The 27,931-nt window shown below is 40.2% G+C and overlaps 2 protein-coding genes across 26 annotated transcripts in view; one reads left to right on the top strand and one right to left on the bottom strand.

Annotated features, from left to right (window-relative positions):
• The window catches only part of CDC42BPA (CDC42 binding protein kinase alpha), a 330,073-nt gene extending 306,508 nt beyond the window's left edge, over positions 1–23,565 (top strand). For 12 of the 18 annotated variants that reach the window (XM_017526457.2, XM_017526468.1, XM_017526469.1 and 9 more), the window contains 4 exons: positions 4,247–4,432; positions 9,987–10,104; positions 18,583–18,740; positions 19,160–23,565. In XM_017526457.2, coding sequence (XP_017381946.1) covers positions 4,247–4,432; positions 9,987–10,104; positions 18,583–18,740; positions 19,160–19,291 — 594 coding nt within the window. In that variant the 3' untranslated portion in view covers positions 19,292–23,565. The remainder of the gene's footprint in view (positions 1–4,246; positions 4,433–9,986; positions 10,105–18,582; positions 18,741–19,159) is intronic. The other 6 variants (XM_017526477.2, XM_017526475.2, XM_017526474.2 and 3 more) reach the window with 2 other exon arrangements.
• Positions 19,524–27,931, bottom strand: part of COQ8A (coenzyme Q8A) — a 46,324-nt gene continuing 37,916 nt past the window's right edge. For 7 of the 8 annotated variants that reach the window (XM_017526485.2, XM_017526480.2, XM_017526479.2 and 4 more), the window contains one exon: positions 26,460–27,560. In XM_017526485.2, the coding sequence (XP_017381974.1) occupies positions 27,276–27,560 (285 nt within the window). In that variant the 3' untranslated portion in view covers positions 26,460–27,275. Of the gene's footprint in view, positions 20,459–26,459; positions 27,561–27,931 lie in introns of those variants that run through there. The other variant, XM_037737770.1, reaches the window with a different exon arrangement.

The following is a 27,931-nucleotide window of genomic DNA, read 5'->3' as shown; positions in this document are numbered from 1 at the left end:
TTTTGAGATGGACTCTCGCTTTGTCACCCAGGCTAGAGTGCAACAGCATGATCTCAGCTGCAACATCCGCCTCCCAGGTTCAAGAGATTCTCCTGCCACAGCCTCCTGAGTAGCTGGGATTACAGGTGCCCACCACTACACCCAGCTAATTCTTGTATTTTTAGTAAAGACAGGGTTTCACCATGTTGGTCGGGCTGATGTTGAACTCCTGACCTCGTGATCTACCCGTCTCTGCCTCCCAAAGTGCTGGGATTACAGATTTGAGCCACCGCACCCAGCCAAGATCCATTTCTATCACAACATTAGCTGGGCATGGTGATCCATGCCTGTAGTCCTAGTTTCCCAGGAGCCTGAGGTGAGAGGATTACTTGAGCCCAGGAGATTGAGACTGCAGGGAGCTATGATTGCCTTTGCATTGGGTAACAGAGCAAGACCCTATCTCAAAAAAAGAAAATAAGTACAGCATTGGAGAACTATTGTGTATTAAAAATATGAAGATTAGGCTCTCAGACTTGTCATGTTTAAGTTAAGAATATTAGTGGAATTGTCCAGGCTCTGTACATTTCAGTACCATAGTTGTCTCAGCATACTATTAAAACTTTAAAATGACACTTTTGATTGGTAGTGATAGGTGCTAAATTTTGCTCAGAATTTTAAGTATAATTTATATTTCCTGGCAATTTGGGAGATGATTTGTGAATCTTGACCCAATTGCTCTCTAAGGAAATCTTAGTTAATTATATTATCAACACTATAGTGATAGAAGATATAAATATCTATCACTAATTGATAATTTGTTTCACTGTATAGTCAAGTTCTTTTAAATTAAAGAAAAAAATACCTTTTAAAGGAAAATTTGCATTTATTTCATGGGAAGAAAAAAGAAAATCTACATTCAAGTCTTGAGTTCTTCCGTGTAAATATCTCAGTTCATCAGTTGGTTCTGCTTGCTTATGAATGAATGTGACATTCTTATTACCATTAGCAATAATATCAAGATATTATTATATATTCATAGTAATATACTTAATGTAGTTCAAATCAATCTCATTAATCACTTATATTTTTGGAATAGGATTAGTTAGCTGTGCTGAGTAAATATAAAGTGTAAAAACTAAAGCTAATCTTGATAAAGTAATTTTTTTAAATTTAGGTCAAGCACACTAAATATTAAAACGGTTATACTTTTCTGTCATATTTAAAAGCTACTTTTTTTTTTTTTTTTTTTTTTTAACTTCTTCCTGGGAGTGAGATCTCAGATTTCTCTCCATTCTTTTTCCATTTGCTTAGGAACATTTGCTTAAAGTCCTAAGTCTGGTTTTCCTTTAGCCTCAGAAGTAGACATAATATAACTATAGAGTCCAAAGCCTGTTGTTTTTCCTTATGGAAGGTGGGATGTCAGGCAGGAGACACTTTAAAGAATTTTTTAAACTGTGATACAGTTGAAATGTGAATATATTTATGACATATTTTGATAAGTCAAATGCTGTGTCCTATTTTAATTAAACTTTTTAAATTGAGTTAGTAGTTTTTTTCAATACATAATATATAGTTAGCATTATGTAGGGATAGCAGGATACAGATTTCAAATACATAAGTTGCAAAGCAAAACATCGGCAAATATAAAATTACTTCAGTAGTTACTGAATAGATATTCTTTTAAAATTAAAATTTCTTACACTTCTGTTTCATTTTAAACAGAATGTTTTTATCTCATATATTCCAACAATGTAGCTAGAAGTATTATAGAAAATTTTTGTAGGCATTCTGTTGTAGCCCACATATTACAATATTTAACAAAATGTTGCTCTGCTTGGTATCCTTTTGCTATCAGGTAAAAAATCAGTTTGTTAATGTTCCAGAGTTATTTCAGACTTCTCATATCCAATAAGACTGTGCACCTTGATGCCAAAATGTCAGATTTCAAACATTATAAGAACTTTTATATCAGAGATCCCTCCTTACTCTGCTTTTTCTTCCCTCTTCCTCCTTCTTAAAAAAGAGAGAAAGAGAAAAAAGAAAAAGAAAAAAATCTGTATCTTATTTTATGTTCAAAATAAGGTCTAGTTTTTATTGGTAAGCAAAACAAGGGAAGATATTGTTAACACATGATAATGGTTCTTTTTGGCATTAGCACAAGTGACTTTTTGCCTTCTCATTGCAATCTAGTTTTTAATGTGCCTTTCCCTCCTTTAATGTTTTCTTATCATGTAAGTGCTTTTGTATTTCCAGGACAAGAAGTTGGTGTAAATTTTTGAAACCTGTTTCTTCATCTGTACATGTAGTTCATATCAAATATTTTGTGTCTGAATTCCTGTTCCTCACAACCAGGTTTTATTTTCACATGACTTTTTTCTATTTTACTACCAAAGGACATATAACTGGGGGCTTTTTATAGGCATCCATTTAATTATCTAACAGACATTTATTGAGCACTTACTATGTGCCCAGAACCATCTTTATCTCAGAGTAGACACTAGTAAATACAATATATGCATGTCTGAAAATAATAATTTGTATGCCTGTTACCTGTGTATGTATCTGTTGAAAAGCTTGTGATATTCTGACATATTCTCAGATGTTAATATGTTCTTTCCATTGAAATAGAATTATTATGAACTGTCTCATAAAATAAAGATAGGTTAAATCTAATGTTAATATATATGAGTTCTTAAATAACAAAGCCACATGTTGTCATCTAGTCAAAGAGGATATGTCTCAGACAGTTTTATGTTTTAATTTATTCAAATCAGTATTGCTTTCCTTTGAGATACTTATAAGCTTAGAAAGTTTATTGTATGTCTTTAGAAATTTAATTATGTTTCTTTTATACCAGATGATCTTTAAACAGGATTGTTTGTTTTTTGAATATGGAAGGGGCAGTGAGGCTAAGGGAGTCATTTTATTATTTCCTATATCAGATGCAAAACTTTATTTGTATCTAAGTGAGCCAAGTCAATATAAGCAATTAATATAAGATGGCATGTTTCTTTAATTTTTAAAATATTTTATTGTTTTTAATATGTGGTTGCTATTTGTAATAAACAACAAATTTTTCTCTAATTTGAATGCAAGAATAATACTTTACCTCTAAAAGATTTATTTTTAGCATATTTCATTTCTCCTAGCTTTTTATCCATTACTAAAAGTATATTTTCTAGCTCAATGACATCCTGGAGCTTTAAGAGGTAATTTTGCTTTTTAAAGTTTCATGTACATCAGTACAACCTCAGAAAGTACTGATTTTATTCATATCTAGAATAAAAACAAGATTTTACATAGGAGCATTTCTTTTAAGCCTAGGTAATTTATGAGATGTTTTTACAAAGCAGGTTCATCTCAGTTTATGGGAACATGAATGCCATGCTGGATTCAGTTAGCATTCTTTCCAACACGTTATTCACCCGCTGCCTCTAATGAAGGGATCATGTTTTCAGGAAACATAACTGTTCTTCAAGAACTGAACCTTGAAAATTCCCATTAGAGAAGGTGACTGGCTACTGAGTGATAGTTTCTGAATATTCAGAAGTATTTTATCTCTAAAATTAGTCCTTGAATTCAAAAGCTTTTTTCTCTATCTTTGATATTATTTCATTTTTTAAAAATATACCTGAACATTGAAGGGAAGATTTTTACCTTATTAAAAAACAGACATGTTATTTTTGGGTGTCTAAATGGAGATAAACTTGGGCTGCTCAAAGGTAAACCAATAATTAGTATATTCCATGGTTAACTGTTATAAGAAAATAAAATCAGTAAAACCAAACACAGTATCAGGGAATGGTTTTACATGGTTTTAGATTTCTAAAGAAACAGTTTCATAACACAATTATTTAGAAGCTGTTGTAGGTTGACTTGTTCATTTTCTTGCTTGTTTCTTGCTTTTTTTATCCTTAATATTTTTTGTAGATTTTTGCCATATTTTGATTGTGTTGCATAAGAAAATACTGAACTAAACTCTAAAAGTTCTGTATCTCTCTGAAAGTCCAATTTCTCCTTACTTAACTATATTAATAAAAGAATAATTTTATAAAGAGAATGATCTTTTTGCAAATCAGCTATTTAAGTAACTGGCAAGAGTATTACAAAATTTAACTTTCTAAGGCCTAAAAGTATTTCATTAAGGATTCAGCTCTGATATAAGATACTGTTTCATTTGTTCTATGTGCATGTTGTGTGAAATGTGAATCCATTTTCATCACCTTATTGCCTTTTTTCATTTTTTTTGTTTGTTTGTTTTTGATAGCCAGGTTTCCCTTATCCATCCCCTCATCATCACTCCGGTCTGATCTCCTCTCCGATCAACTTTGAACACATCTATCACATGACTGTTAATTCTGCTGAAAAATTTCTCTCTCCTGATTCCATAAACCCTGAATATTCCCCGTCTCTGCGCTCTGTCCCTGGTACACCAAGCTTTATGACTCTGAGGGTATGAACAGCTGAGTCAGGTGTTAACTTTTACTAACCATGTATGGATTTCCTTTTGCTTGCGTTAACAAATAACACCGCTGAGATGGTGCCATCTTGTGAACCTTTTCCTTTGGCCTATTTCTCTTCTGCCAAACTGCTACTCTTACTCTTCCTCTGTTTATCTTCCTCTTCTTTCTTTCCCATTTCTATTTTGTTTCTTCTTTTGAGGAAGAAGATAGAGGAACAGGGAATATTTCAATTTTTATTTTTGAAACAGTATTAAAGATTTGTCTATGTTTAGTAAAAGATTCTCCCATCATAAGAAATAGATCTCTATTCTGTTAAATAGGAAAAGGGCTCCCAGAATTTCTGAATTTCTTAGCTTCTTACCCTATAACCAGTTCAAGTCAGTGAAATGTTTTATATTTGGTGAGGTTAAAGACTGTAGTAGAGCCCGTCCACAGACCTGTGTACAATAAACCCCTTTTTGAAAAGCTTAAAAATCTCCAAAGTAAAAAAATTGAGTAACAAAAATTCCAAAAATAAGTTAGATTTTACTAATCTTTGAGTTACTGAAATGCATGTATTTCCAACCAGGATCCAAGGTAAGAAAACTAAAGAGAGAGAGGAAAATTTAAAAAGCATACTGCGTTCTGAAGGACTGTGGCAGCTGCTGTTGATCCCTTCCATTCAGCTTACATCTTTGCTTCCAGTGGCTTTGCAGTAGGGTGGAGAGCTGGTGGCCATTAAAGCTGAATATTCATGTGCCCATTAGCAGTAACTTCAAGGGAACATTTTCTAAAGTTAGTTTTGCAGGTAGTAAAATGTTTTAATTGTATCATGCAAACCACTTCTCATAGTGTCCCCTAACTTAGAGCAATAGTAGATCAATTTTTGTATTTATATATGTACTAATTTTCCAATTAGAAAATTACCTATAGGATGGGAAGTTTATTTTTTGTTGTTTGTATTGTAAAATTATTTTAAATTATAATGTTTTAAATGTTGTTGACATTTAAATTATTATATCACTTAAATATCTTATCTGACAAAAATCAAAGTAACCATGATAAAATAAGCCTTAGTTTTCTTAGACTGCACGAGTGGATTCCAGAGGAATTTTGTATGTTAATCAGGAACTTTTCACTGGGTATAGTGGCTCACACATGTAATCCCAGCACTTTGGGAGGCTGAGGCAAGAGGATCACTTGAGCCAGGAGTTTGAGACAAGCCTGGGAAGCCATACTGAGACCCCATTTCTACAAATAAAAAAAAAAAAAAAAAATTAGCTGGATTGGCACATGCCTGTGGTCCCAGCTACTTGGGAGGCTGAGGCAAGGAGATCACTTACACCTGGGAGGTTGAAGTTACAGAGAGCCGTGATTGCACCACTGCATTCCAGCTTAGGCAATAGAGCAAGACTCTGTCTCAAAAAAATGATAACTTTTATATAAAAGACTATGAAAATGTTGCTTTAGTTAGCCATCTATAACTAGAAATACTGTACCATCAAATGAAAGTCTTACCCTAATCTTAGGCATATTTGTACCTTGAAAGGACCAGAGGCTTAGGTTTCTTGTCACTTTATAGTGAAGTTTATTTAACTCTAGCTGACTGAATGATAAACTTTTTTTTTAACAAAACTTTTTTTTTTTTTTTTTGTCATTCCTTTATTACTTCAGCTTATGTTGTTACTAAGTTACAGGTATATTTTACAGCCTTAATTTTTGCTATTTATTCTAGGGTAGGTTTTTTTTAATAGGAAAGGACAGCATCAACACATCTTAAGGTTTACAGAAAAACAACAACAAAATGTACAACTTGAAACTAATATTTCCATCTCCTTTGAGCTTTTCTTTGCTGTATTGTTCACACATTGCTTGTGTCTTACAGGGTTGCTCCTGTATATGTGACTGTTGAATTGCTAGCATTGACTGTTTCCCTTTTAATTTTTTTATTTTCTTAGAGAAAAGCAAAAGCATTTGCTTTAAATAATGCGCTAAGAATTACATGGACTTTGCAAATTTGGTAGATAAACCAAATTCATGTAGATGGCATATAGATGGCAGCAGTTAAATTTAGGTCCCACTAGTTGCCAACTTTCAGTATGTGTGATTCTTCAAAATGTAGGCTTTGTAGTTTTTCAAGTGGTATTCATGCATGTTTTCCTGAGTGCTAGTTTGGCCCTTTTTTAGTTGTTTTGCCATAACCTCAGGTTCCAGTTCTAGATTTTTATTATAACTGAAAAATATTTTTAGCCACATTAGTACATTTATTTATTGCTTGTTGCTTTTAACCTCAGAAGCTTTAAGTATTTGTGCTCATTTCATTGTATTCTATGTTAAATTATTTAACCTATGCAATATTATAGCAAAGAAGACCGTCATCTTTTAAGTATTTGCATAAAATGTTACCTTGTATCTTTAAAACACACACGCAGGTCTGTAACTTCAATATTAACTGAAACACTGTGTTTTACAGAAAGGATCATATTTTGAAATATTGCCATCTGAATTAATCTCAATATTCAAAAAATTGGGATTGCAGATATAACCTATTCACTTTCCATTGATTTATTCAGCAAATATCTTTCAGTACCTAACTGTATTAGGTGCTGGAGAGTTTAGTGTTGTTGTGATAGCAGTCAGTATAAGAAATTATAAGATTACCAAAGAACTGAGGCTAGGGAACCATGTGCTTACTAAATAACCAGGACAAACTAAACTGTCAGCCCAAAAGCTGAGGACTCTGAAGTGGTGAGTGTGGATGAGGTGTGCCTACCAACACTGTTCCCCTGGGTTTCTGTGTTTAAAGGGCAAGTATGAGTACATTAAGTAAAAAGTGTAAAATGTAATTTAAGCATTTAGGCCTTTTCTCTTGCTGAAACTTGTAAAACCATTTAGGTAAGATAGATTTCTATTAACATTAAACATAAGTTATGAATAAACATAAGTCATACCACAAACAGTTTATCAACATATGGCAGGTATGTGGATACATTTCTCTAATGTATTCTCTACCTGAAGCTATTAGAAGAAAGATTGTAATTTTTCCTGAGCCCAAAATGATGAGAAGAGATTGTGTTTTTTTGAAACAGTAAAATGAGGCAAACAGTTGTAACATTTTTTAACAATATACTAGTTAGCTTGGTGTTCTTTTGCATTTGAAAACAGCATGATACAGTATCAACTCTTTTAAAGAAATTATGTTGGAAGAAAAGATAGGCAGGAAACACATCAAATTGTTCATAGTATCTGGTGAATTCTCAGGTGACTTTTTTGGTCTCTTGTGATTTCCTTATTATGTATTTTACAGTTCATGAGTATTACTTTTATAATCAAAAAAAAAGCAAACAATTTTAATGAGCTGGTTAGCACCTAGAGAACACCAGGTTAATAAATGTATCTTCTAGTCATGTTTTGTTATGTATTAGTAGCTGTGACTACCTATGTGATTTTCTGATAGTGTAGAAAAGATAAAGGATTGCTCTATGGTAATGGTAGCCTATAGCATTATATGAAGAGAGCATCTCTTTTCAAAGGAAAGTTGCATGTTATACTTTAACTTGGAGTTCAGCTATTTGGCTTTACTTAACAAATTGATCCTTTGGAAAAACCACAAAATGAATTTTTTTTACTGCTTTTAATGTGTGATTTTCTTTCATTGCATTTTCATTATAGAGTTAAGATCTTCTTTAACACATGTAAAATTTGTGGTGCCCTGCACCACCAAGCAGAATTGCTGTTGTTGTTGTTGTTGTTGCTGTTGTTGTCGTCGTTGAGATGGAGTCACACTTTGTTGCACAGGCCAGAGTGCAGTGGTGTGAGCTTAGTTCACTGCAACCTCTGCCTCCCGGTTCAAGCAATTCTCCTGCCTCAGCCTCCTGAGTAGCTGGGACTACAGACTCGTGCCACCACACCCAGCTAATTTTTTGTATGTTTAGTAGAGAAGGGTTTCACCATATTGACCAAGCTGGTCTCAAACTCCTGACCTTGTGATCTGCCCACTTCAGCCTCCCAAAGTGCTGGAATTACAAGCATGAGCCACCATGCCCGGCCAGAATTGCGTTTCGATGTGACTAAAAGGAAGTTTGATATTACAGATGGCTATATGAGGTTGTTACTAGAACAGGGGAAAGGTATATAGTGGGACTGGGCTACATGCTTTCTTTTTACTAGTATAATTAGCTTCATCCTGAGACAAGTCCCAAGAGGCAGTTATTATCTCCATAATACAGCTTAGAGAACTGGGGCTCAGAGTTTAGCAGCCTGAGCCCTGCTGTCAGTCAGCTGCATAGCACAGATGTAAGTGGGCCAAGTCCCTCTCCCTAGCTTGTGCTCATAGCTGCCATGCTGCCTTTATGGCACACCCTCAGGAGCAGGCAATGAAGGAGAGACTGACAATAGCCTAGTAAGATTACCATCATTTTTGTAGCTATGAAAGAAAAATCAATCAGGAGCAGATGAATCTTCCAAGTAAATATATATAAATCTGTTTATAAATTATAAGAAATCAAATCCAGACCATTTGCATCAGAAGATGCTTACATGAAGCTGGGATTATGTCAACAAATGGAGAAGAGCATTGTGCATGTTAAAAGACGTGAATAACATGGTTTATGTAGCTTGCCTGCTCTAGGATTTATAAAGAATATTAAAATATTTTTCCCTCCTCTGGACCTTTGTCAGCCCCAACATCTCATCCTCCAGGTCTGAAAAAGGTTGGGGCCTTTACGGAGGCTGCATGCTTCCTGTTCAGCCGTAACCAGACAGCTCACCCTACACACCACCTCTGTGTCTGTTCTTTTTGGGGGTGTGATTTGCAGAACATACTGTGGCCCATTTTCCTGCCTCAGACACTAAAATCATTCAGTAATTAAATTGAAAAATCAATAAAGAGTAGATAAATCTTCCAAATAAATGTATATAAATCTGTTTATAAACTTTAAGAAATAAAACCCAGACCATTTATATAAGAAATTAGTTTTCAAACTAATATTCCCAAATTAACTAACTTCACCTGGGTTGTGAATATTGCAGCATCTTATTTCTAATCCTAGTACTACTATTGGTGTGAGTCAGCAAAGACGTCTGGTGACTGGGGGTGTGAACATACAAATGGCACATTTGGTATAACATCAATAAATCATTTTCTTGAGAAGAATATAATTTTAGTAGAATTTTCTCCAAATGGACTTATTCAGCTGTTAAACAAAAAAAAAGTTATACATAGTAAAAGCTTTCAGTTATCTGCAAATGTCCATGTAATTCTACACTTTACTGTCACATCTAACCATGTAACTTTTACTTACTGTTTTTACAACCAAAAAAATGCTGTTTACTGATAAGTGTTTCAGTAAGTGTAAGTACTTATCCCTGATTAGGATGAGATTTACTTCGTGTTAGGGTTTTATTGCTTTTGTGGGTGGGAAAGACTATATAATCTGCCGTTCCTTACTCTATCATTCTGGTGAAGATGATTTTATTTCTTGGTAATTTAGTGAAAAATAGACATCTCTGCAGAAAATCAGTTTCTTTCTGGCTGAAGGATGTCTCTCTCGCTTTTGCTTGTAGAACCCTCGGCCTCAGGAAAATCGGACAGTATTCAGTGGCTCGGTCAGTATTCCATCTATCACCAAATCCCGCCCTGAGCCAGGCCGCTCCATGAGTGCTAGCAGTGGCCTGTCAGCAAGTAAGTGCCGGGGCTGCAGGAAGGTACCTTCGTGGCAAGGCGACCACTCCCCCGCCCCGCGATCCCTCGCCTCCCATCCCTTGGGTGACATGTCCTTCACTTATGTGTGCCCAGTACATTTTCAAGTGACTGCAGTGTCTCAGACCCTGCTGGGTAATACCTAATAGGCACAAATGCAGTTGTTAAGAAAATAGTCTCAGAGTTTTTCTAGAGTGTACAGGCCATCTGGAAGACAAATATGATTACAAATTGTGATGATAAATGCTCTGAAGGAAGTAAGCAGCATACGATAATAGAAAATAACAAGGGGTAGCTGTTGGGGATGAATCCCTACTTGGGCAGAATAATTAGGAAAATCACAGCTGCTGTCTAGATGTGGAGTCTTGTTTGAGTAATGTTTGGTTAACTGAAAGGAGGATAGTGTGGCTGCATGGTGGTGGTGAGGAAGTAACAAAAAATAGAGCAGAGTGGCAGGTAAGGGTCAGACCAACAGGGACTTGAAGACCAAAGTAAGACATTTTTCACTTTATTCAAAAGCAAAGGGAAGACTTTTAAGTAGGGAAGAATCTTCATTCAGCTTACATTCTTAAAACAATCCTGTAGTCTGCCAAGAATGGATGAGAGGCAGAAAGAGTGGAAGCCAGCATCTAGGTAGGAGACTCAGAGTGGTCCCAGTGGGACTGATGAGGGCTTGGGATGTAGCAGGGGCAGAAGGAGAGAAGATAGATTCTCCAGATATATTTTCAGAGTTAAAAGCAGTAAGACTTGATGAATAGTTGTGGAAAAGTAGGGAGAAAAAGATGACTCCCAGACTTCCTGTTAGAGCTTTAGGATGATTCCATTTACTTCCATTTACTACCGCTTAAGAAGGGGCTTGGGCAGGACATTCCAGGCATGTCCAAAGGTCCCGAGGTAGCAAAAAGTGCATATGTTTCATTCACTGAAAGCAAGCCAGGAATAGATTCAAGATTATACCTTTTACTACAATAAAGATAACATTAATGCAGGACACATTTTGAGGTTCCAACTCTTCGGTTGAGGTGCTGGAGGTAAAAATCATATATGACCTAATACCTGCTGTCAGGCATCCCTCAGTCCTTATTAGCCTCTCTCTCTTTTCTTTCTTTTTTTTTTTTTTTTTCTTAACTGTACTTGGAACTGCAGCATCTTTTTTCTATGCTTTAAAACTAGAACCTTGAGCTAAGGGACCATAGAGAGAAAAAACTGTGCTCTGTGGTGCACTTAGGTTCAGCTACTGTTGCAGAGCAACTTTTTGGTGGGGGAAGAAGGGAGGAAAGGTGTATAAAAAGATACTGTCCACCTGAATAAAATTATACAAAGATGCTAAAAGCTACTTACCTCAAAATGAGAGGAATTTACAGATGGGACATCTGGCTAATTTTAAAAAATAAATTTTACTCCCATCGAATTAACCACAGTCTTAGGTATTTCCTGGATTATAAGCAATGAGGTTATAGATTGTCAAGTGATCACTGCAGCTTCTCACTTGGGGAAAACTGTTCTTGGCCGAAGGGTTGCTTTTCTGTAACTTTCTCTAGTATGTGCTTTCCCAGGAGCATGGCATTTGCTTCAAGATCAGAGACAGTGTCACTCAAGTGTGCCAACATAAGTGAGGTCCCAAAGTATACCAGGTGCAACTTCAGTGAAACCTTTTTCACCTCCATGCAAATGAACTTTAAGAGAAAGTAACAGCACTAAATGCAATTTCACATTTAAAAGTCATTCAGTCAGAAAACTTGTTGCCTTGTATTCTTGAATGTTAGATATTTGAGTTCAAGTCTTCTGATGCAGATTGAGTTTCCTGCATTCATTTGCTGTTTATTCAGCAAATACTGATTTTGGAACCCAATTTGTGCCCAAGTATTTTTTTTTTTTAGATTCTGGCACTGGAAAGATGAATGATACTGTATTAGTTATCTCTTACTGCATAAGAAATTATCCCACAAATTAGAATCTTTAAAATAGCAAACCTTTATTATCCCATAGCTTAAAATACCGAACATTTAGTGTCTCACACAGTGCCTTGGGTTAGGAATCTAGGAATATCATAGACTGGATGGTTCAGGGTTTCTCATGAGATTGCAGTTGAGCTGTCTGCTGGGGCTACAGTCACCTCCAGACTCAGCTGTGACTAAAGAATCTGCTTCTTTAGTCACAGTGGTTGTGGACAGGTCTGAGTTTCTCACTGAATGTTGGTTGACAGCTTCCCTTTTTTGCCTGTGTGGGCCTCTCCATACACAGTATCTGAGTGTCCTTATGGCCTGGCTGCTGGCTTCCTCCAGCACAAGTGATCAGAGAGACAGAAGCAACAGTCTTCTACCTAACTTCAGGAGTGCTGTATCATCACTTCTGCAGTATGCTGTTGATCACACAGACCAGCCCTGGTACTGTGTGGGAGGGGACTACATATGAGTGAAAACTAGAAGGGATGATCATCTTGGAGGCGGGCTGCAGACATAGAGCATGCTTTCAAGGAGCTTTCAGTTGACAAGCAGATGTTGAAATTTACAGTTTGCAACTTTCTTGTCATTATCTCCAGAAGTCATCTGTACCCTGACCACAATGAAAAAATCTTGCCAAGTGGGAAAATGACAGCCACTTTTATTATCTATTTATTAGTGGTAGCTAGATTTGATAATTGATGTAAACTGTTACTAACTATAAGTTATCAAGAAGTCGGGTGCAAAGGTGTTAACAACTTTAGGAATTAAGTAATAGTCCAGAATTCCTTACCTGAAACCCTTGAGGCCAGAATGTTTTTATGTTTTAGAAGGGGATCTACCTTATATTGTGTTACAGTCCCAGCAAGATCCGTGACAAACACAGTAAGAAGGGAGATAGTGAAAAGACCAGAAGCACGGTGCGGGCCCCCACAAACCTCCTGTCTTGCATGTTATTCTCCATGCGTTGAGTTGTTCTCACAAAGTCCTCTAAGGTGGAATTTTATTTTTTTATTTAAAGGTAAAGAAAATGGAAACTCAGAAAGGTAAAATAACTTGCTTGAGTTCACACCATTAGTAAGCAGCACATTGGAAGTCTCTGGCAGTTTGGCTTTCTGTGCAGAGTAACAAAATTTTAAAGTAAATTTTTTGCTATTTTTTGTTTTTTGTTGAACTGAGTACTAAACTAGGCATGGAATTGGAAGAAAACTCAAAAAACATTTTGTAGCCTTCAATTAGGTTGTAATCTAAGGAGGCAGAAGCTCCACATCAAAAAAAACAGGGTACATTTCCCAAGAAACATGTCAACAAATGAAGATCAGTGCATATGGAAAAACCTAGTGGTGGGGATAGAGTGCCGGGGGAGGCAAATCTCCTGGGGAATGAGGTTGTCAGTGATTCTCAGCCCAAGGGAACTTCTGGAATCATCAGGAGAGCTTTTTTTAAACCTTTTTAAAATTATTATACTTTAAATTCTGGGATACATGTGCAGAATGTGCAGGTTTGTTACATAGGTATACATGTGCCATGGTGGTTTGCTGCACCCATCAACTCTTCATCAACATTAGATATTTCTCCTAATGCTATCTCTCTTCTAACCCCCCACCCCGTATCAGGCCCCAGTGTTTGATGTTCCCCTTCCTGTGTCCGTGTGGTCATTGTTCAACTCCCACTTATGAGTGAGAACATGCAGTATTTGGTTTTTTGTTCCTATGTTAGTTTGCTGAGAATGATGGTTTCCAGCTTCATCCATGTCCCTGCAAAGGACATGAACTCATCTTTTTTTTATGACTGCATAGTATTCCATGGTGTATATGTGCCACGTTTTCTTTATCCAATCTATATTGATGGGCATTTGGGTTCGTTCCAAGTCTTTGCTATTGTGAACAGTGCTGCAGTAAATATACGTGTGCAGGTGTCTTTATAGTAAAATGACTTATAATCCTTGGGGTATATATCCAGTAGTGATATTACTGGGTCAAATGGTATTTCTGGTTCTAGATCCTTGAAGAATCGCCACACTGTCTTCCACAATGGTTGAACTAATGTACACTCCCATCAACAGGGTACAAGCGTTCCTATTTCTCACTACTGGATATATACCCCAAGGATTATAAGTCATTTTACTATAAAGACACCTGCACACGTATATTTACTGCAGCACTGTTCACAATAGCAAAGACTTGGAACGAACCCAAATGCCCATCAATATAGATTGGATAAAGAAAACGTGGCACATATACACCATGGAATACTATGCAGTCATAAAAAAAGATGAGTTCATGTCCTTTGCAGGGACATGGATGAAGCTGGAAACCATCATTCTCATCACATCCTCTCCAGCATCTGTTGTTACCTGACTTTTTAATGATTGCCATTCTAACTGGCATGAGATAGTATCTCATTCTGGTTTTGATTTGCATTTCTCTAATGACCAGTGATAATTAGCTTTTTTTACATATGTTTGTGGGTCACATTAATGTCTTATTTTGAGAAATGTCTGTTCGTATCGTTTGCCCACTTTTTGATGGGTTTTTTTTTTCTTGTAAATTTAAGTTCCTTGTAGATTTTGGATGTTAGCCCTTCGTTAGATGGATAGATTACAAAAATTTTCTCCCATTCTGCAGGTTGCCTGTTCACTCTGATGATAGTTTCTTTTGCTGTGCAGAAGCTCTTTAGTTTAATTAGATCCCATTTGTCAATTTTGGCTTTTGTGGCCATTGCTTTTGGTGTTTTAGTCATGAAGTCTTTGCCCATGCCTGTGTCTTGAATGTTATTGCCTAGGTTTTCTTCTATTGTTTTTATGGCTTTAGGTCTTACATTTAAGTCTTTAATCCATCTTGAGTTAATTTTTGTACAAGATGTAAAGAAGGGGTCCAGTTTTGTACAAGATGTAAGGAAGTTTCTGCATATGGCTAGCCAGTTTTCCCAGCATCATTTATTAAATAAAGAATCCTTTCCCCATTGCTTGTTTTTGTCAGGTTTGTCAAAGATCAGGTTGTAGATGTGTGGCATTATTTCTGAGGCTTCTGTTGTGTTCCATTGGTCTATATGTCTGTTTTGGTGCCAGTACCATGCTGTTTTGGTTACTATAGCCTTGTAGTATAGTTTCAAATCAGGTACCATGATGCCTCCAGCTTTGCTCTTTTTGCTTAGGATTGTCTTGGCTATATAAGCACTTTTTTAGTTCCATATGAAATTTAAAGTAGTTTTTTTCTAATTCTGTGAAGAAAGTCAATTGCTGGAGATAGGATTGAATCTATAAATTACTTTGGGCAGTATGGCCATTTTCACAATATTGGTTCTTCCTATCTATGAGCATGGACTGTTTTTCCATCTGTTTGTGTCCTCTCTTATTTCCTTGAGCAGTGGTTTGTATTCCTCCTTAAAGAGGTCCTTCACATCCCTTGTAAGTGGTATTCCTAGGTATTTTATTCTCTTTGTAGCAATTGTGAATGGGAGTTAACTCATGATTTGGCTGTTTGTCTATTATTGTTATATAGGAATGATTGTGATTTTTGCACATTGATTCAAGAGGAATCAATATCAATAGACATATACAGAACTCTCCACCCCAAATCAATAGAATACACATCTTCTCAGCACCACATCACTGTTATCCTAAAATTGACCACATAACTGGAAGTAAAACCCTCCTCAGCAAATGCAAAATAATGGAAGTTGTAACAAACAGTCTCTCAGACCGCAGTGCAATCGTATTAGAACTCAGGATTAAGAAACTCACAAAACCACACAATGACAGGGAAACTGAACAACCTGCTCCTGAATGACCACTGAGTAAATAATGAAATTAAGGCAGAAATAAATAAGTTCTTTGAAAACAATAAGAACAAATACAAAATGTACCAGAATCTCTGGGACACAGCTAAAGCAGTGCTTAGAGGGAAATTGATAGCAATAAATTCCCACGGGAGAAAGCGGGAAACATCTGAAATTGACAATCTAACATCACAATTAAAAGAACTAGAGAAGCAAGAGCAAACAAATTCACAGGCTAACAGAAGACAAGAAATAACTAAGATCAGATCAGAACTAAAGGAGACAGAGACACCAAAAATCCTTAAAATCAACAAGTCCAGGAGGTTGTTTTTTTAAAAGATTGACAAAATAGATAGACTACTAGCCAGGCTAATGAAAAGAGAAGAATCAAATAGACACAATAAAAAATGATAAAGGGGAGATCACCACTGATCCCACAGAAATACAAACTACCATCAGAGAGGTACTATAAACACTTCTATACAAATAAACTAGAAAATCTAAAAGAAATGGATAAATTCTTGGATACATACACCCTCCCAAGACTAAACCAAGAAGAAGTTGAATCCCTAAATAGACCAATAACAATTTCTAAAATTGAAGCAGTAATTAATAGCCTACCAACCAAAAAATGCCCAGGACCAGATGGATTCACAGCCAAATTTCTACCAGAGGTATAAAGAGGAGCTGGTACCATTCCTTCTGAAACTATTCCAAACAATAAAAAAAGAGGGAATCTTCCCTAATTCATTTATGAGGCCAGCATAATCCTGAAACCAAAACCTGGCAGAGACACAACAAAAAAGGAAAATTTCAGGCCAGTATCCCTGATGAGCATCGATATGAAAATCCTCAATAAAATACTGGCAAACCAAATTCAGCAGCATATCAAAAAGCTTATCCACCATGATCAAGTTGACTTCATCCCTAGGATGCAAGGCTGGTTCAACATGTGCAAATCAATAAACGTAATCCATCACATAAACAGAACCAGTGACAAAAACCACATGATGATCTCCATAGATGCAGAAAAGGCCTTTGGTAAAATTCAACACCCCTTCATGCCAAAAACTCTCAATAAACTAAGTATTAATGGAACATATCTCAAAATAATAAGAGCTATTTATGACAAACCCACAGCCAATATTATACTGAATGGGCAAAAGCTGGATGCATTCCCTTTGAAAACCAACACAAAACAACGATGCTGTCTCTCACCACTCCTGTTCAACATGGTATTGGAAGTTCTGGTCAGGGGAATCAGGCAAGAAAAAGAAATAAAGAGTATTTAAATAGGAAGAGAGGAAGTCAAATTGTCTCTATTTGCAGATGACATGATTGTACATTTAGAAAACCCCAATGTCTCAGCCCAAAATCTTCTTACGCTGACAAGCAACTTCAGCAAAGTCTCAGGATACAAAATCAATGTGCAAAAATTACAGGAGAGCTTTTAAAATTAAATCAGAAACTCTCCTGTGATTGTTCCGGGATAGGGCCAGGCATTGGTGTTTGTAAAGCTCCGTCATATGCTGAACAGTATACCACCAATGTTTCTGATCTGCAGTCAGTTACAGTGTGGAGGAAATACCAAGGAGCCTGGACTGCAGCCCAGGGGCTTTGCAGAGAAACTGACGAGAGGAGATGGAAGGGGGATTACCAAGGCCAGAGTCTGCCCAAGCAGGCTCTTGTTCAGTTTATTTATGAATGAACACTTCTGTATTTCGGTGGTCATTAGATAAATGTGCTGCTTTAAACTATTATTTTTTGACATTTTCACTGAATTCTTAATGTAAAAAACAATTGAGACATGTTAAGCAAGAAGTGAAACAAGCACAGTCTGTACCTTAGAGTTGTGCTAAAACCTCAACACTGTCTTTTGGACCAATAATCCTAATAGTCAAACTCAGTACGATTAAGGGGTGTCTAAGCAAAAGCCATGTAATAGTAGGGAATACTGAGAGCTTTAAATAGGTACTGACAATAGCCCCGAGGTTCCTCAGGGTGTTTGGGTCTTCCCTTTTCCTTCTGTGAATGCTACTGGTCCACTGTTAGGTACCCCAACTCAGAACACAACAAAGAGTGGCTTTGAAGAAAACCTCATTTTTATTTTGTATCTCAGGCTCTTTGCCCTGTGAAGTAAAAGTACTTTTATGTTTTCTTTGTGGTTTTATGAAAAGTTTCTAGAAGATAAGCGGTATTTCTGCATTGGGTGGCATGGCCTCTGGGGATGGTTCAACCCAGCTTTCTTATTTAGCACGTCTGTTTTGAGCCTGCCATGTGCCATGTCCTGTGCTAGGCCCTGGAGAGGCAAAGACACCCCATGTATTAGGAGAATGGTAGGCACATGATAACATGACTTTATAAATGTCATGAAAAAGATGTGCGAAAGATGTCTGGGAGCCATCAGTAGCTGGGAAAGACTTGCAAGGCAGTACCAGGCAGCTGGAGACCGGAGGGATCCCAGGGAATTGTTAGCAACTGGGGCGTCTGGACAGATGGCACAGCCTAGAGAGTGCTGCTCGCTCACTGGGAGTCCCTGTGGCTGGGGTGGACAGGAAGAAAGAGTGAGATTGCTGGATTCGGGTTGAGCTCAGGGCAAAGTTTGGACTTACTGTGCATCAGGGGAGGAGGGGTCTGGGGCCTGCAAAGGATGGCCCACCAGCTCAGCAGTCTGTGTGCTTTCTAGAGGATTGTCATCTCCACATACGTAAAATTTTGTCCACATGATGTACTGTAGGGTCATCCACACAGAATGGCAGCGCGTTAAAGAGGGAATTCTCTGGAGGAAGCTACAATGCCAAGCGGCAGCCCATGCCCTCCCCATCAGAGGGCTCTTTGTCCTCTGGAGGCATGGACCAAGGAAGTGATGCCCCAGCGAGGGACTTTGATGGAGAGGTGAGTGGGCAGGGGTCCGGAGACATTACATATCAGAAAGACTAGTGCGTCTACCCAAGCAATCCCACCACCTTGGGATTGGCCTCAACTGCAGCAGGGGTCAGGGGTCAGGGGCCAGCATTCACTCTTGGACAGTGGGCAGCAAGTCCAGTCACTTGGGTTGCAAACTGCCATTTTCCCAGAGGTGTTCAGACTTCTGGCTTTTGTGTGAAAATACCACCATCTTTAACAGAAAGAACTGAGCATGTATGTTCTGTGCCTGTTCCTCAGCTCATAGAAGGGGCTTTATACTGACAGTGAGGAAGCCCCATGGGGTTATTTGGTCAGGGTGGCTGGAGGGGCGGTGGTAATCTGAGCCCCTCTGCCTGTCTCCCCTTCTCACCCTGTATCTCACTGATGTGTTACTTTGGGCCTTACAGGACTCTGACTCTCCAAGGCATTCCACAGCTTCCAACAGTTCCAACCTGAGCAGCCCCCCAAGCCCAGTTTCACCCCGAAAGACCAAGAGCCTCTCTCTGGAGAGCACTGACCGTGGGAGCTGGGACCCGTGAGTTGCCTCAGCACTGGGACCTCTCGCTCTCCACTCCCTGCCACTTGCCTCCTCTCACTTTCATCTCTTCCCTCCACCTCGGCCTGAAAGCCACCACGGGCTGGCAGCAGTAGCAGGACAGGGATTCAGAAGTTCTGACAACCTGACTCAGATCCACGCCCCCAGCCTAACAGCAACAGCAAAGTTAGACTTTCCATAGCAGCTTAGATTAACATTGATTTCATTCCATGCACTTAGAGTTGCTTTCAATAACATTTTATCCCTCCCCACAAAGGTAGCTTAAATAGATGGATTACACAAATGTAAGTGATAAGAATAAGATTAGACAGATTTTGTTTTCACAGTAGAGTCTCATTGTAGTCCGATTCTCTGCATCCGAAGGGGAAAATCCATCCCTGGAGTGGCTCACCAAGCTCTTGTACTCAGCAACCACGGTGAGAGTCAACCTGATTGTTGCCAGGAAATCCTTACGAATTAAAACAATGCATATTTTACTACAATACAGAGTTTAAATGAATACATAAATGTAGAAGTTAAATACTGAATGTATATAGTCAAAAGAAGCCTCTTGTATTCAACAAAAGATGGATGCATATATAAGAGAGATGATTTAATTTAAAGAAATGTGTTGTTTCTTGTCTGTTTCCCAGCTAAGTAATGTAAAGGGTAGAAAGGCCTCAAGCTCACATTTTTAGAGGGAGAGGAGAGTTCCCTTTATTGCCCTGTCTTCAAACTGGTCGTAGGCTCCAGTCACCTGGGGAGCATTAGAAGACATTTGCAGACGCTGGTTTTGCTGTTTTGGAGTGTGGGCTGGGCACCAAACATTCACAGCCACTTCAGCAGCAGCAGCAAAAGGCTAACTCCTCTCTACCCAAGACATCTCTTTTCCTAGTGGTAGAATTTGAACACTTCCCACTTTTTATTGTACTTTGTCTTCCTCAGATAAACGTAGAAATATACGATTCTACACCTGATCCCTTCCATCTGAAAGGGTACAAGGAGTGTTGTAGCTTTTGAAGATCCAGAAAAAGTTTCTAAAAGTGCTTTTATTCCTGGGCTAATCCTGTCCCTCCCTAAGTCACAGGAAAGTGTCCATCCCAGGACTGGAGATGCTTCCCAAGGAGGAGTCCATTTTGTTGAGGATGAGTGTGAGCTTCTTCAGATAAGCCTGGGGAAGAAAGGCTTTTATTACCAAATAATGTAAAACCTCAAAAGCAAGGGCTTGAACAGCCTTAACCAAATATTCCCCTTAGCCAGTGGAAAATGGATGGGACAGCCCCAGTGCACAGGCCAGGGCGAGCCCAGCGTGGCGCTCAGGCTGGGTTCCTCTCTTGGGTGCTGGATTGTGCTGTTAGTAGCATTTCCAACTGGATTCCTCCTGTTGTAGTTGCCATAAGGAAATGAGATGCAGAACCAGCAGAATCTATTTCTAAAGAGTCATCTCACCAGTTAAGCACACAAGTAGAGAAAGAGATAAAAATAAAAATATCTCATGGAAGGAAAGAGATTTTGCCTCTTTTACTTTTCGCTTAAGTTTCTCTGAGCAATAGAGACAGGAATCTGTCTTTAAAATTCAGCGAAAATGAAGAGCGTTTTCCTGCAGTTGCTAACTTGGGTTGCAGTGTTTACGGCCATCATTTCACTGCTGCTGTGACTCCACCTCTGTGTCACTGGCAGCAGCCCGTGTTGGCCTGCAGCATGTGCAGGGAGCTGAGGCTGTTTCCAGATGATGCTGCTGTGTGGAGAAGGTTCTGAGATGCAGAAGGGGAAGAAAGATCCTGCTGGGCATTCCGTTGCAAGCGCCTATAGTCAGGAATTTTCATGTAACAGCTTTGACATTTAAACATTCTGGGTTTGGTGCCGGCTCAGATTTGATTATACTTTATTTTGGATAGATGTAATTCACTGCACAATTCTAATCTCCAAAATCTTTCTGCTTTTTGGAAAGAAGTATAAAAATACTTTTGTCACCTGAATACCAAGGGTCAGCCCTGTAGTTGGGTCACTATCATGTGTCTTGGTAGATCCTTGCCCTCGTCACTCCACATGAGAGAAGGGAGTCACCCAGCCGATCCCCTGCTGGGTGCTCGTGACCAGCTCAAACCCCTCCTCTCTTTCCCACTCTTCCCAACCTCCCCATCCTCCTCTTTCCTTTCCCCTTGCCTTTTCCTCTCTCCTTTTTCTTCTCGGGCAGGGAGGAGGCCATCTCAAGCCAAGATTAACAGGACCCGACATAAGCCATTACTTGGTAGCTTTGACGAGTAATTGTGAATTTTTGTTGCCTATAGGTGCTTATTTTCCAAAGGATGCTTTTAGGATCAAAATATAACCCTACCGAAAGTCTAGGCTCCACTGCAATGGGTCATACTCTTCAACCTCCCAACACGGCAGATGAGAGAGAGCTACCGAGGCTTGTCTTGGTTGCCAGGCTAACTGGATGGCTTGTCCATATTCACCCCATGGATTGCCCCATAGCGCTCTTTGATTTTTCCACTGCAATGGCAGGTAATCTCTTCTGTTATAATAGAGCATTTCCAAATGTGCAGGCTCTAAAAGCAAGGCTTTAGGGGAGAAACTCTACCAAGGGTAATAGTTTTGGGGAGGTTTTTCCCACAATAATGGTCATCCTACTGGCTTTATCCCACCCTTAAATATGAAGCCTGTTACCTCCAGAAGCTTCTGAGAATGATTTGAAAAGACAAGGAGTGGGTTCCAGGGAAAAAAAAACAATGACCATTCAGAGGAGTCCCTAACAAAGCTCACAGAAAAGCTATTTTGTTACTATCTGAAGTCATCGTTTGTTTTCATGCCAGACATTTAAAAAATTTATATGGCAGCAGGAACTTGTTTCTCAATGGAAAAAATACATGCAGAGGCATTTCTGCGATAGTCTATCTGCGTTAGTATTTGGTGCTATCTACGTCCAGCCAAGTTATCTACTCTTGAATTCTGACTAATCATGTTTTGTGCTTTGGGTGTTTAAAATTACGTACATATATACATTTCTTTTTGCCAAAAAGAAAAGCCTTGCTCCTTGTCAAATGATTGCTAAAGTAGATCTTACATTTTTTGTTATTATATATGTATTTATACAGACCCCCAACACACTTAGTGATTCATGTTATTTCCCAGGGGGCAGCTTTAAGGCTATGAGATACAACTAAAAAGGCCCCAGCTATTTGGTTTTCCAACCAATTATTTTACCCAAGCTTCAGGGGAGAATCTGAAATTCCTGTCTTGTTTCCAGCAACAATCTGTCATTCCTGGCTGGCTCTCAGCCTCTCTCTTTCCATAGGTTATAGAATTATGTCATTTTGTTACTTAGCGGCCACATCTGTTTCTGAGAAAAACTGGTTACATTTATGTGGCATCTCAGGTATCATTAAGGAAAAGCCAGAGCAGGGGTGAGCAGACGTGAAAAGCATGGACGCAGCAGGGCGATTTGCCGCCTTTGGCCAGGATCACAAGCACTGCAGTCTCCCAGCAGGTGGGCCTTGCCAAGCCTAAGGCTCCCCATCCACTAGACAGAGGGGTGCTCAGAGCAGCCAGGCTCTCCTGCCAGTCAGACTGTGCTGTAGCGCACATCGGCTGAGCACAAAGGGTTGAATTGGGCACTCCACTCCCCACTCTCTGGCCCAGCCCTGAACTGGATGAGCTGCATTTCATTGAGCCCATTTTAAAACCTCTTTTCTTGTTGTGACTTTAATTGCTACTCAAGTCCAGAGTTCTCTGTGCACTCCTGCTAGATAAGGAGGCCTCCCTCTTCAGAGTGCAAGCTCCCACCCAGCACCAGCAGCAGGCTGGGCACCCCTCCCTACACAGGACACCAGTGCAGGTCTGGGGGAAGCTGACTCCAGTCAACCTTGAAATCTCATGAAAACAAAATGACTTGCCTTTTTATTTGATAGTGTAATATCATTCATTTTATACATTTTTTAGGGTTTTTCTTGTAATATTGTACAGTTTTGCATGGCCTGGTGTGATCATTTTTTGGTTAGAATATAATGCTGACAAATCATGTGTGTACGGAGGGGGAAAGAGATATTGCTTTAGCCTGTCACTCATTATTTTTTGTTTGGTTTTTGCCCTCAATGTCTTAGGGAACTTTATAAAGAGATCCTCTGCTACCAAACAATGATGTGGATTCTTTTGCACAGAAATATTTAAGGTGGGATAGTAAAAAATGTCACAAAAGACTCCTCACCAATATTTTATGTTGATATCACTTAATATTAACCAGACTTTGATGTATTGCAATAAAACAGAGAACTGTTAGCATCGAGTATTTTGTCTTTTTAACAGCCACTGGAAAGTCTGAGGAATAGAGAAAGGTGCTGCCTCACCGCATCTCACTTCTCTCGCTTTCTACTGGCTTCCCTCTTCATCCAGGCTGCTTCCTTATGCTGTAAAAGGACATGGGGTTAGTTTGCCCCTGTGGTTTAATCTAGGATTGTCTTAATTTCTTCCTTAGCTCAGGTAAGAGTGATGTTAAATTCTCCTGAAGCTTTCAACTCCCCTCTCCTGGCCATAACTTCCCTGTTGCTGTTACTTCAGTCCACAAGACCAAGCTCTGCCTGCATGAGGTTTCCTGAGTGCTCCTGACAGTGTGAATGTGGGAGCAGTTTGACTTTGTGTCACTTAAACTGAACTGGTCCTGCTTTTCTGGAGTTAGAATGGTGCATCTAAGAACATACAGGTAAAGTCCAAGGGTGGCATTAAAGGAACTCCTTTAACTCCTAAACTGTTGGCAGCTAAATAGTTATTTGGAGGACATTCCCGGTTCCCATTGCCCGTGGAGTTGACATTTGTGGCTGTTACTGTTCTGTTGGCTTGCTATGACATCAGCTGTGCAGTGCTTTAGAACAAGGCTTGGCAACCCTTTTCTGTCAAGGACCAGGTAAGAAATCCTTGTGGCTTTGTGGGCTATATATCTAGTTCCTTGCAGCTCCCAGGCTGTGGCATTTCAGTGCAGAAACGGTATTAGCCTACTACACACATGAAGGAGCGTGGCTGCGCTCCAGCAAAACTTACAGAATCCAGTGGGCCACATTTGGCCCTTGGGCCATCATAGTTTGCCAGCCTTAGTTTGGTCCCCTTAGTGTAGACTGTAAGACCAGACTCTTGTTCAAATCCTGCTTCTGCCACTTAACCTCTGGGCCTTTTTTTCCCTCTATAAAAAGACCCACTTGGAGTGTCACGAGTTTATATAGAAAAGCACTCAGAATCTGACTTCTAGCCTGTGGCTCAGTGTTTTGGCCTTGAGTAACCACCAAAGCCTACAGTAACAAATACTATTTTTGTTGCACTGTGTCCGGCCCTTCACTAGATGTTAGCGATACAAAGACACGGGCCCTGGAAAATCAAGTCATAATTTGCCATGTTCTCTTGCCCCACGTCCTCAATGTGAATGGGTGGTCACGGAGAGTAGTTCATCACGATACAGGAAAAGTCAAAATAACATTTGTCCAGTTTCAGAGCCAGCTTTACTGGGGATTAGAGTCATTTGCAATCCAGTGATTCCCCACTGTCTTCACAGGGAGTCCTCTAGTTCTCGGCCGCTCTCAGACTTAGGGCACACAAACCACATTCCAGTTTCCCTTAGAAAATTCCTCTCCCAGCAGTTATGGTCCCTGGGAAAGCAAATGCTGGCTCTGTTCTTTTCCCCTCCCTCCCCCCGCTCCCCCATGCTGCTGCTTGACTTGTTTGGCTTGAGAGGAAGAGGCTGTGAGAGCCCTGGCTGGGGCTGGCCTGGGTTCTGCCCCTGCTATTTACTCTGCAGGGTAGTGGCTCCAGATATGAGTGCTGCAGAGTTCGCTAAAGAGCAGCAAATACCCTTTCTGAGTAAGTATTATGAATTATTTTTTTTTTACTTTAGGTTCTGGGGTACATGCGGAGGTCACGCAGTGTTGTTGCATAGGTGCACACGTAACCAGGTGGTTTGCTGCCTCTATTCCCCCTTTGACTATATCCGACCTTTCTCCCCATGTTATCCCTCCCCACCCACCACTGTCCCTCCCCTAGCCTCCCCACCACCCAACTGCTCCCAGTGTGTGATACTCCCCGCTTGAGTCCACGTGTTCTCATTTTCAACACCTTCCTGTGAGTGAGAACATGCGGCGTTCGGTTTTCTGTTCGTGTCAGTTTGCTGAGAATGATGGTTTCCAGATTTATAATTCATAGTACTTACTCAGAAAGTTTGTAACAATATTAAAGCATTTAAAAACTGAAAAATATTTAGTGACCTAAACAAATATTTTTAAATCTTTTTAATAGGTCATTTTAGTCCCTTTTGTTCAATGAAGTCATTTTAATTTTTTCAGAAAAATGAATTCATACAGTATATGATGTTATCTCATGTTTACCTCAGTTAAAATCTTCACTGCATAAAAAAATGAAAAAATACATGTACCTATTAAAAAAAAAAAAAAAAAAAAAAAGCAGCAAATACCCTTAAGAGGGCTGCAAGAGTTCCAGCCAGGATCTGACAGTGGTGCTGGGTGCCGGTGCTAGCCAGGCGGCCTCACGGACACCCCCCCAGGCCTCTCCATCCTGTCCCAGAACCTACTGGGCCTGTTATTCGGCAGTCCCAAATTTCAAAAGCAAGTTTTCTTTAAGAACTTTGAAAGCTTATACCTCTAAGCCTCCTTTGGACCGCTGCAGTCTGCAAATGCCCTTTCAAGTGTTCACAGGTCTGTAGAAAGGGCCCCAGCTGAATGTCCAGCCTGTCCTGTTACCTAGGAATGAAGCTGGCCTCAGGAAAAGCCTTTTCAGGAAGGGGTCCCCAACTTTAGCTGATGTCTAGAGGGGGTCTTGCTGCGATGCAGACTAGGCACCAGCCCTGCTGGCAAATGTCACTGTCCTCCCACAGATGCCACCATCACTGGGTACAGCTGCTTCAGCAGTGTGGTACGGCCTGCCAGGGGGCTGGGGCAGTGACACTACAGCCGCCTCCTGTTCTCCACCCCTGCCACCTCCCCTCTTACAGTGAACGGGCTGAGCCTTCCAGATTCAGGACCAAGGGCCTCACGCTGAACCAGGCCCAAACCTTGCAAATAGGGGGTGCCACTGAGCCTGCTCTGACCATGAGGTCAGAAAAGAAACACGACCACAAGCTAGAAGGTACAGCTCATCGTCATCCTCCAGAATACAGAAGGGGGTACCGCACCAAAGCACTTCTCACAAGCGTTTTTATTACACTAAAACAACTTGATTCAATAATTACAAGACTCGTACAAAAATTGACAGAGCCCGTGAGGAGGCTTCGGCTGGAACTGGTGACACCTGCATCTCTCCTCAGACAGGAAGGGAGCCCCACTCTGCCTTCCAGCAGCAGCCAGCGTGTGTCTGGCATTCCCTGTTCTGCTGCTCCTGTCCTCCCCCTGGGGCAGCAGTTCTTTAGAAACATTCAGCTGTCAAAGGTGAGCGCCAGCCCCACAGGCCTGAGCCTTGCAGGCTTAAGGAGGACTTGTTGGCACTGTTAGATCAGCACCTCTCCCAGCTCCAGCCCACTGGCCAGAGAGGGAAAGGGTAGAAAACACAAATCTCACTCTAGAAACACATATACACACACCCGCTACTACACAGATGATAAAATCCCACAATCATACCTGTGTTCTGGTTTCTGGGTTTTGAACTGGAGCAGAGGTTGGAAGGGAGTAAGGACTCTCCCTTCTGCTTAACATTGACATCAGGAAAAAGAAAAAGTTGCCCTTTCATCTTCACCTACTTATTTCAGAGGACACCTGAGGCAGACTGACCCACGGTGGGGCTTCTTCACTCCTGTACTTCCCACCCTACAACCATTCAGTGATGGGAACTGTGGAACACATGGCTCCAGGGCTCCAGGTGGCCCCTGCCTCCCAGGAGAACCAGCCACCCCTTCTAACTGGGCAAAGGAGTTAAACAGAGCATCACCATCACCTCCCTACTGGTTTTTGGCCTGTCTGAAGGACACAGTACCCTCGGAGCTGGCCTGGGCCCCAGCCCTACTGCTGGGCCTGCCTCCTGCGGTAGTTGCTATAGGCCTCCTCGAACATGGCCTTGCAGGGGAAGCGGGCCTTTAGCTTGGAGCAGATGAGGAAGGAGCCCCCCATCTTCCTGTGCAGGGAGTAGGTCTCCTCAGGTGGGGGGACAAGACGGTGTCTCAGCATGACAGGAATCAGGTTGTGGATCTTCTCGGTGGTGCTCTGGGTGCCAAAATCAAAGGGCTCATCGGAGGCAAAGGCCTCCCCCAGGATGAGGATGGCATCCAAGTGGGCGTCTTCCATGACCTGGAGCAGGAGAGGAAGGGTAAATGGCGGTGAGACACCAGAGCCCTCCACCAGCCTGGGTTCCTCCCATGGTGCTGGAGTGCTGAGTTCTTACTCAAAGCTCTGCTGCAAACTGGATTACATCATGGTAACAGGCATAAACTCAAACCCGCAGGGGCCGGGAACCCCAAGGTAATGTGTGAACTGGGCTGATGCAATACAAAAGGGAGCGGTGCGGCCTGTGGTACAATGCAGAGGATGAGCCTGCCTCACGGCCCTCATTCGGAGTTTTAAAAAAAACACTGTTCTGGCCAAAAAACAGAGTCCAGCCCCGACTCCAAGCCCTAAGTGGGCGAGAGTGAGAGGCAGAAACGAGCGTCATGACAAGTCCA

Source organism: Cebus imitator, unplaced genomic scaffold, assembly GCF_001604975.1.
Source record: "Cebus imitator isolate Cc_AM_T3 unplaced genomic scaffold, Cebus_imitator-1.0 Scaffold42, whole genome shotgun sequence".
Lineage (NCBI taxonomy): Eukaryota > Metazoa > Chordata > Mammalia > Primates > Cebidae > Cebus > Cebus imitator.
This window is presented reverse-complemented; position numbering and strand designations above follow the sequence as displayed.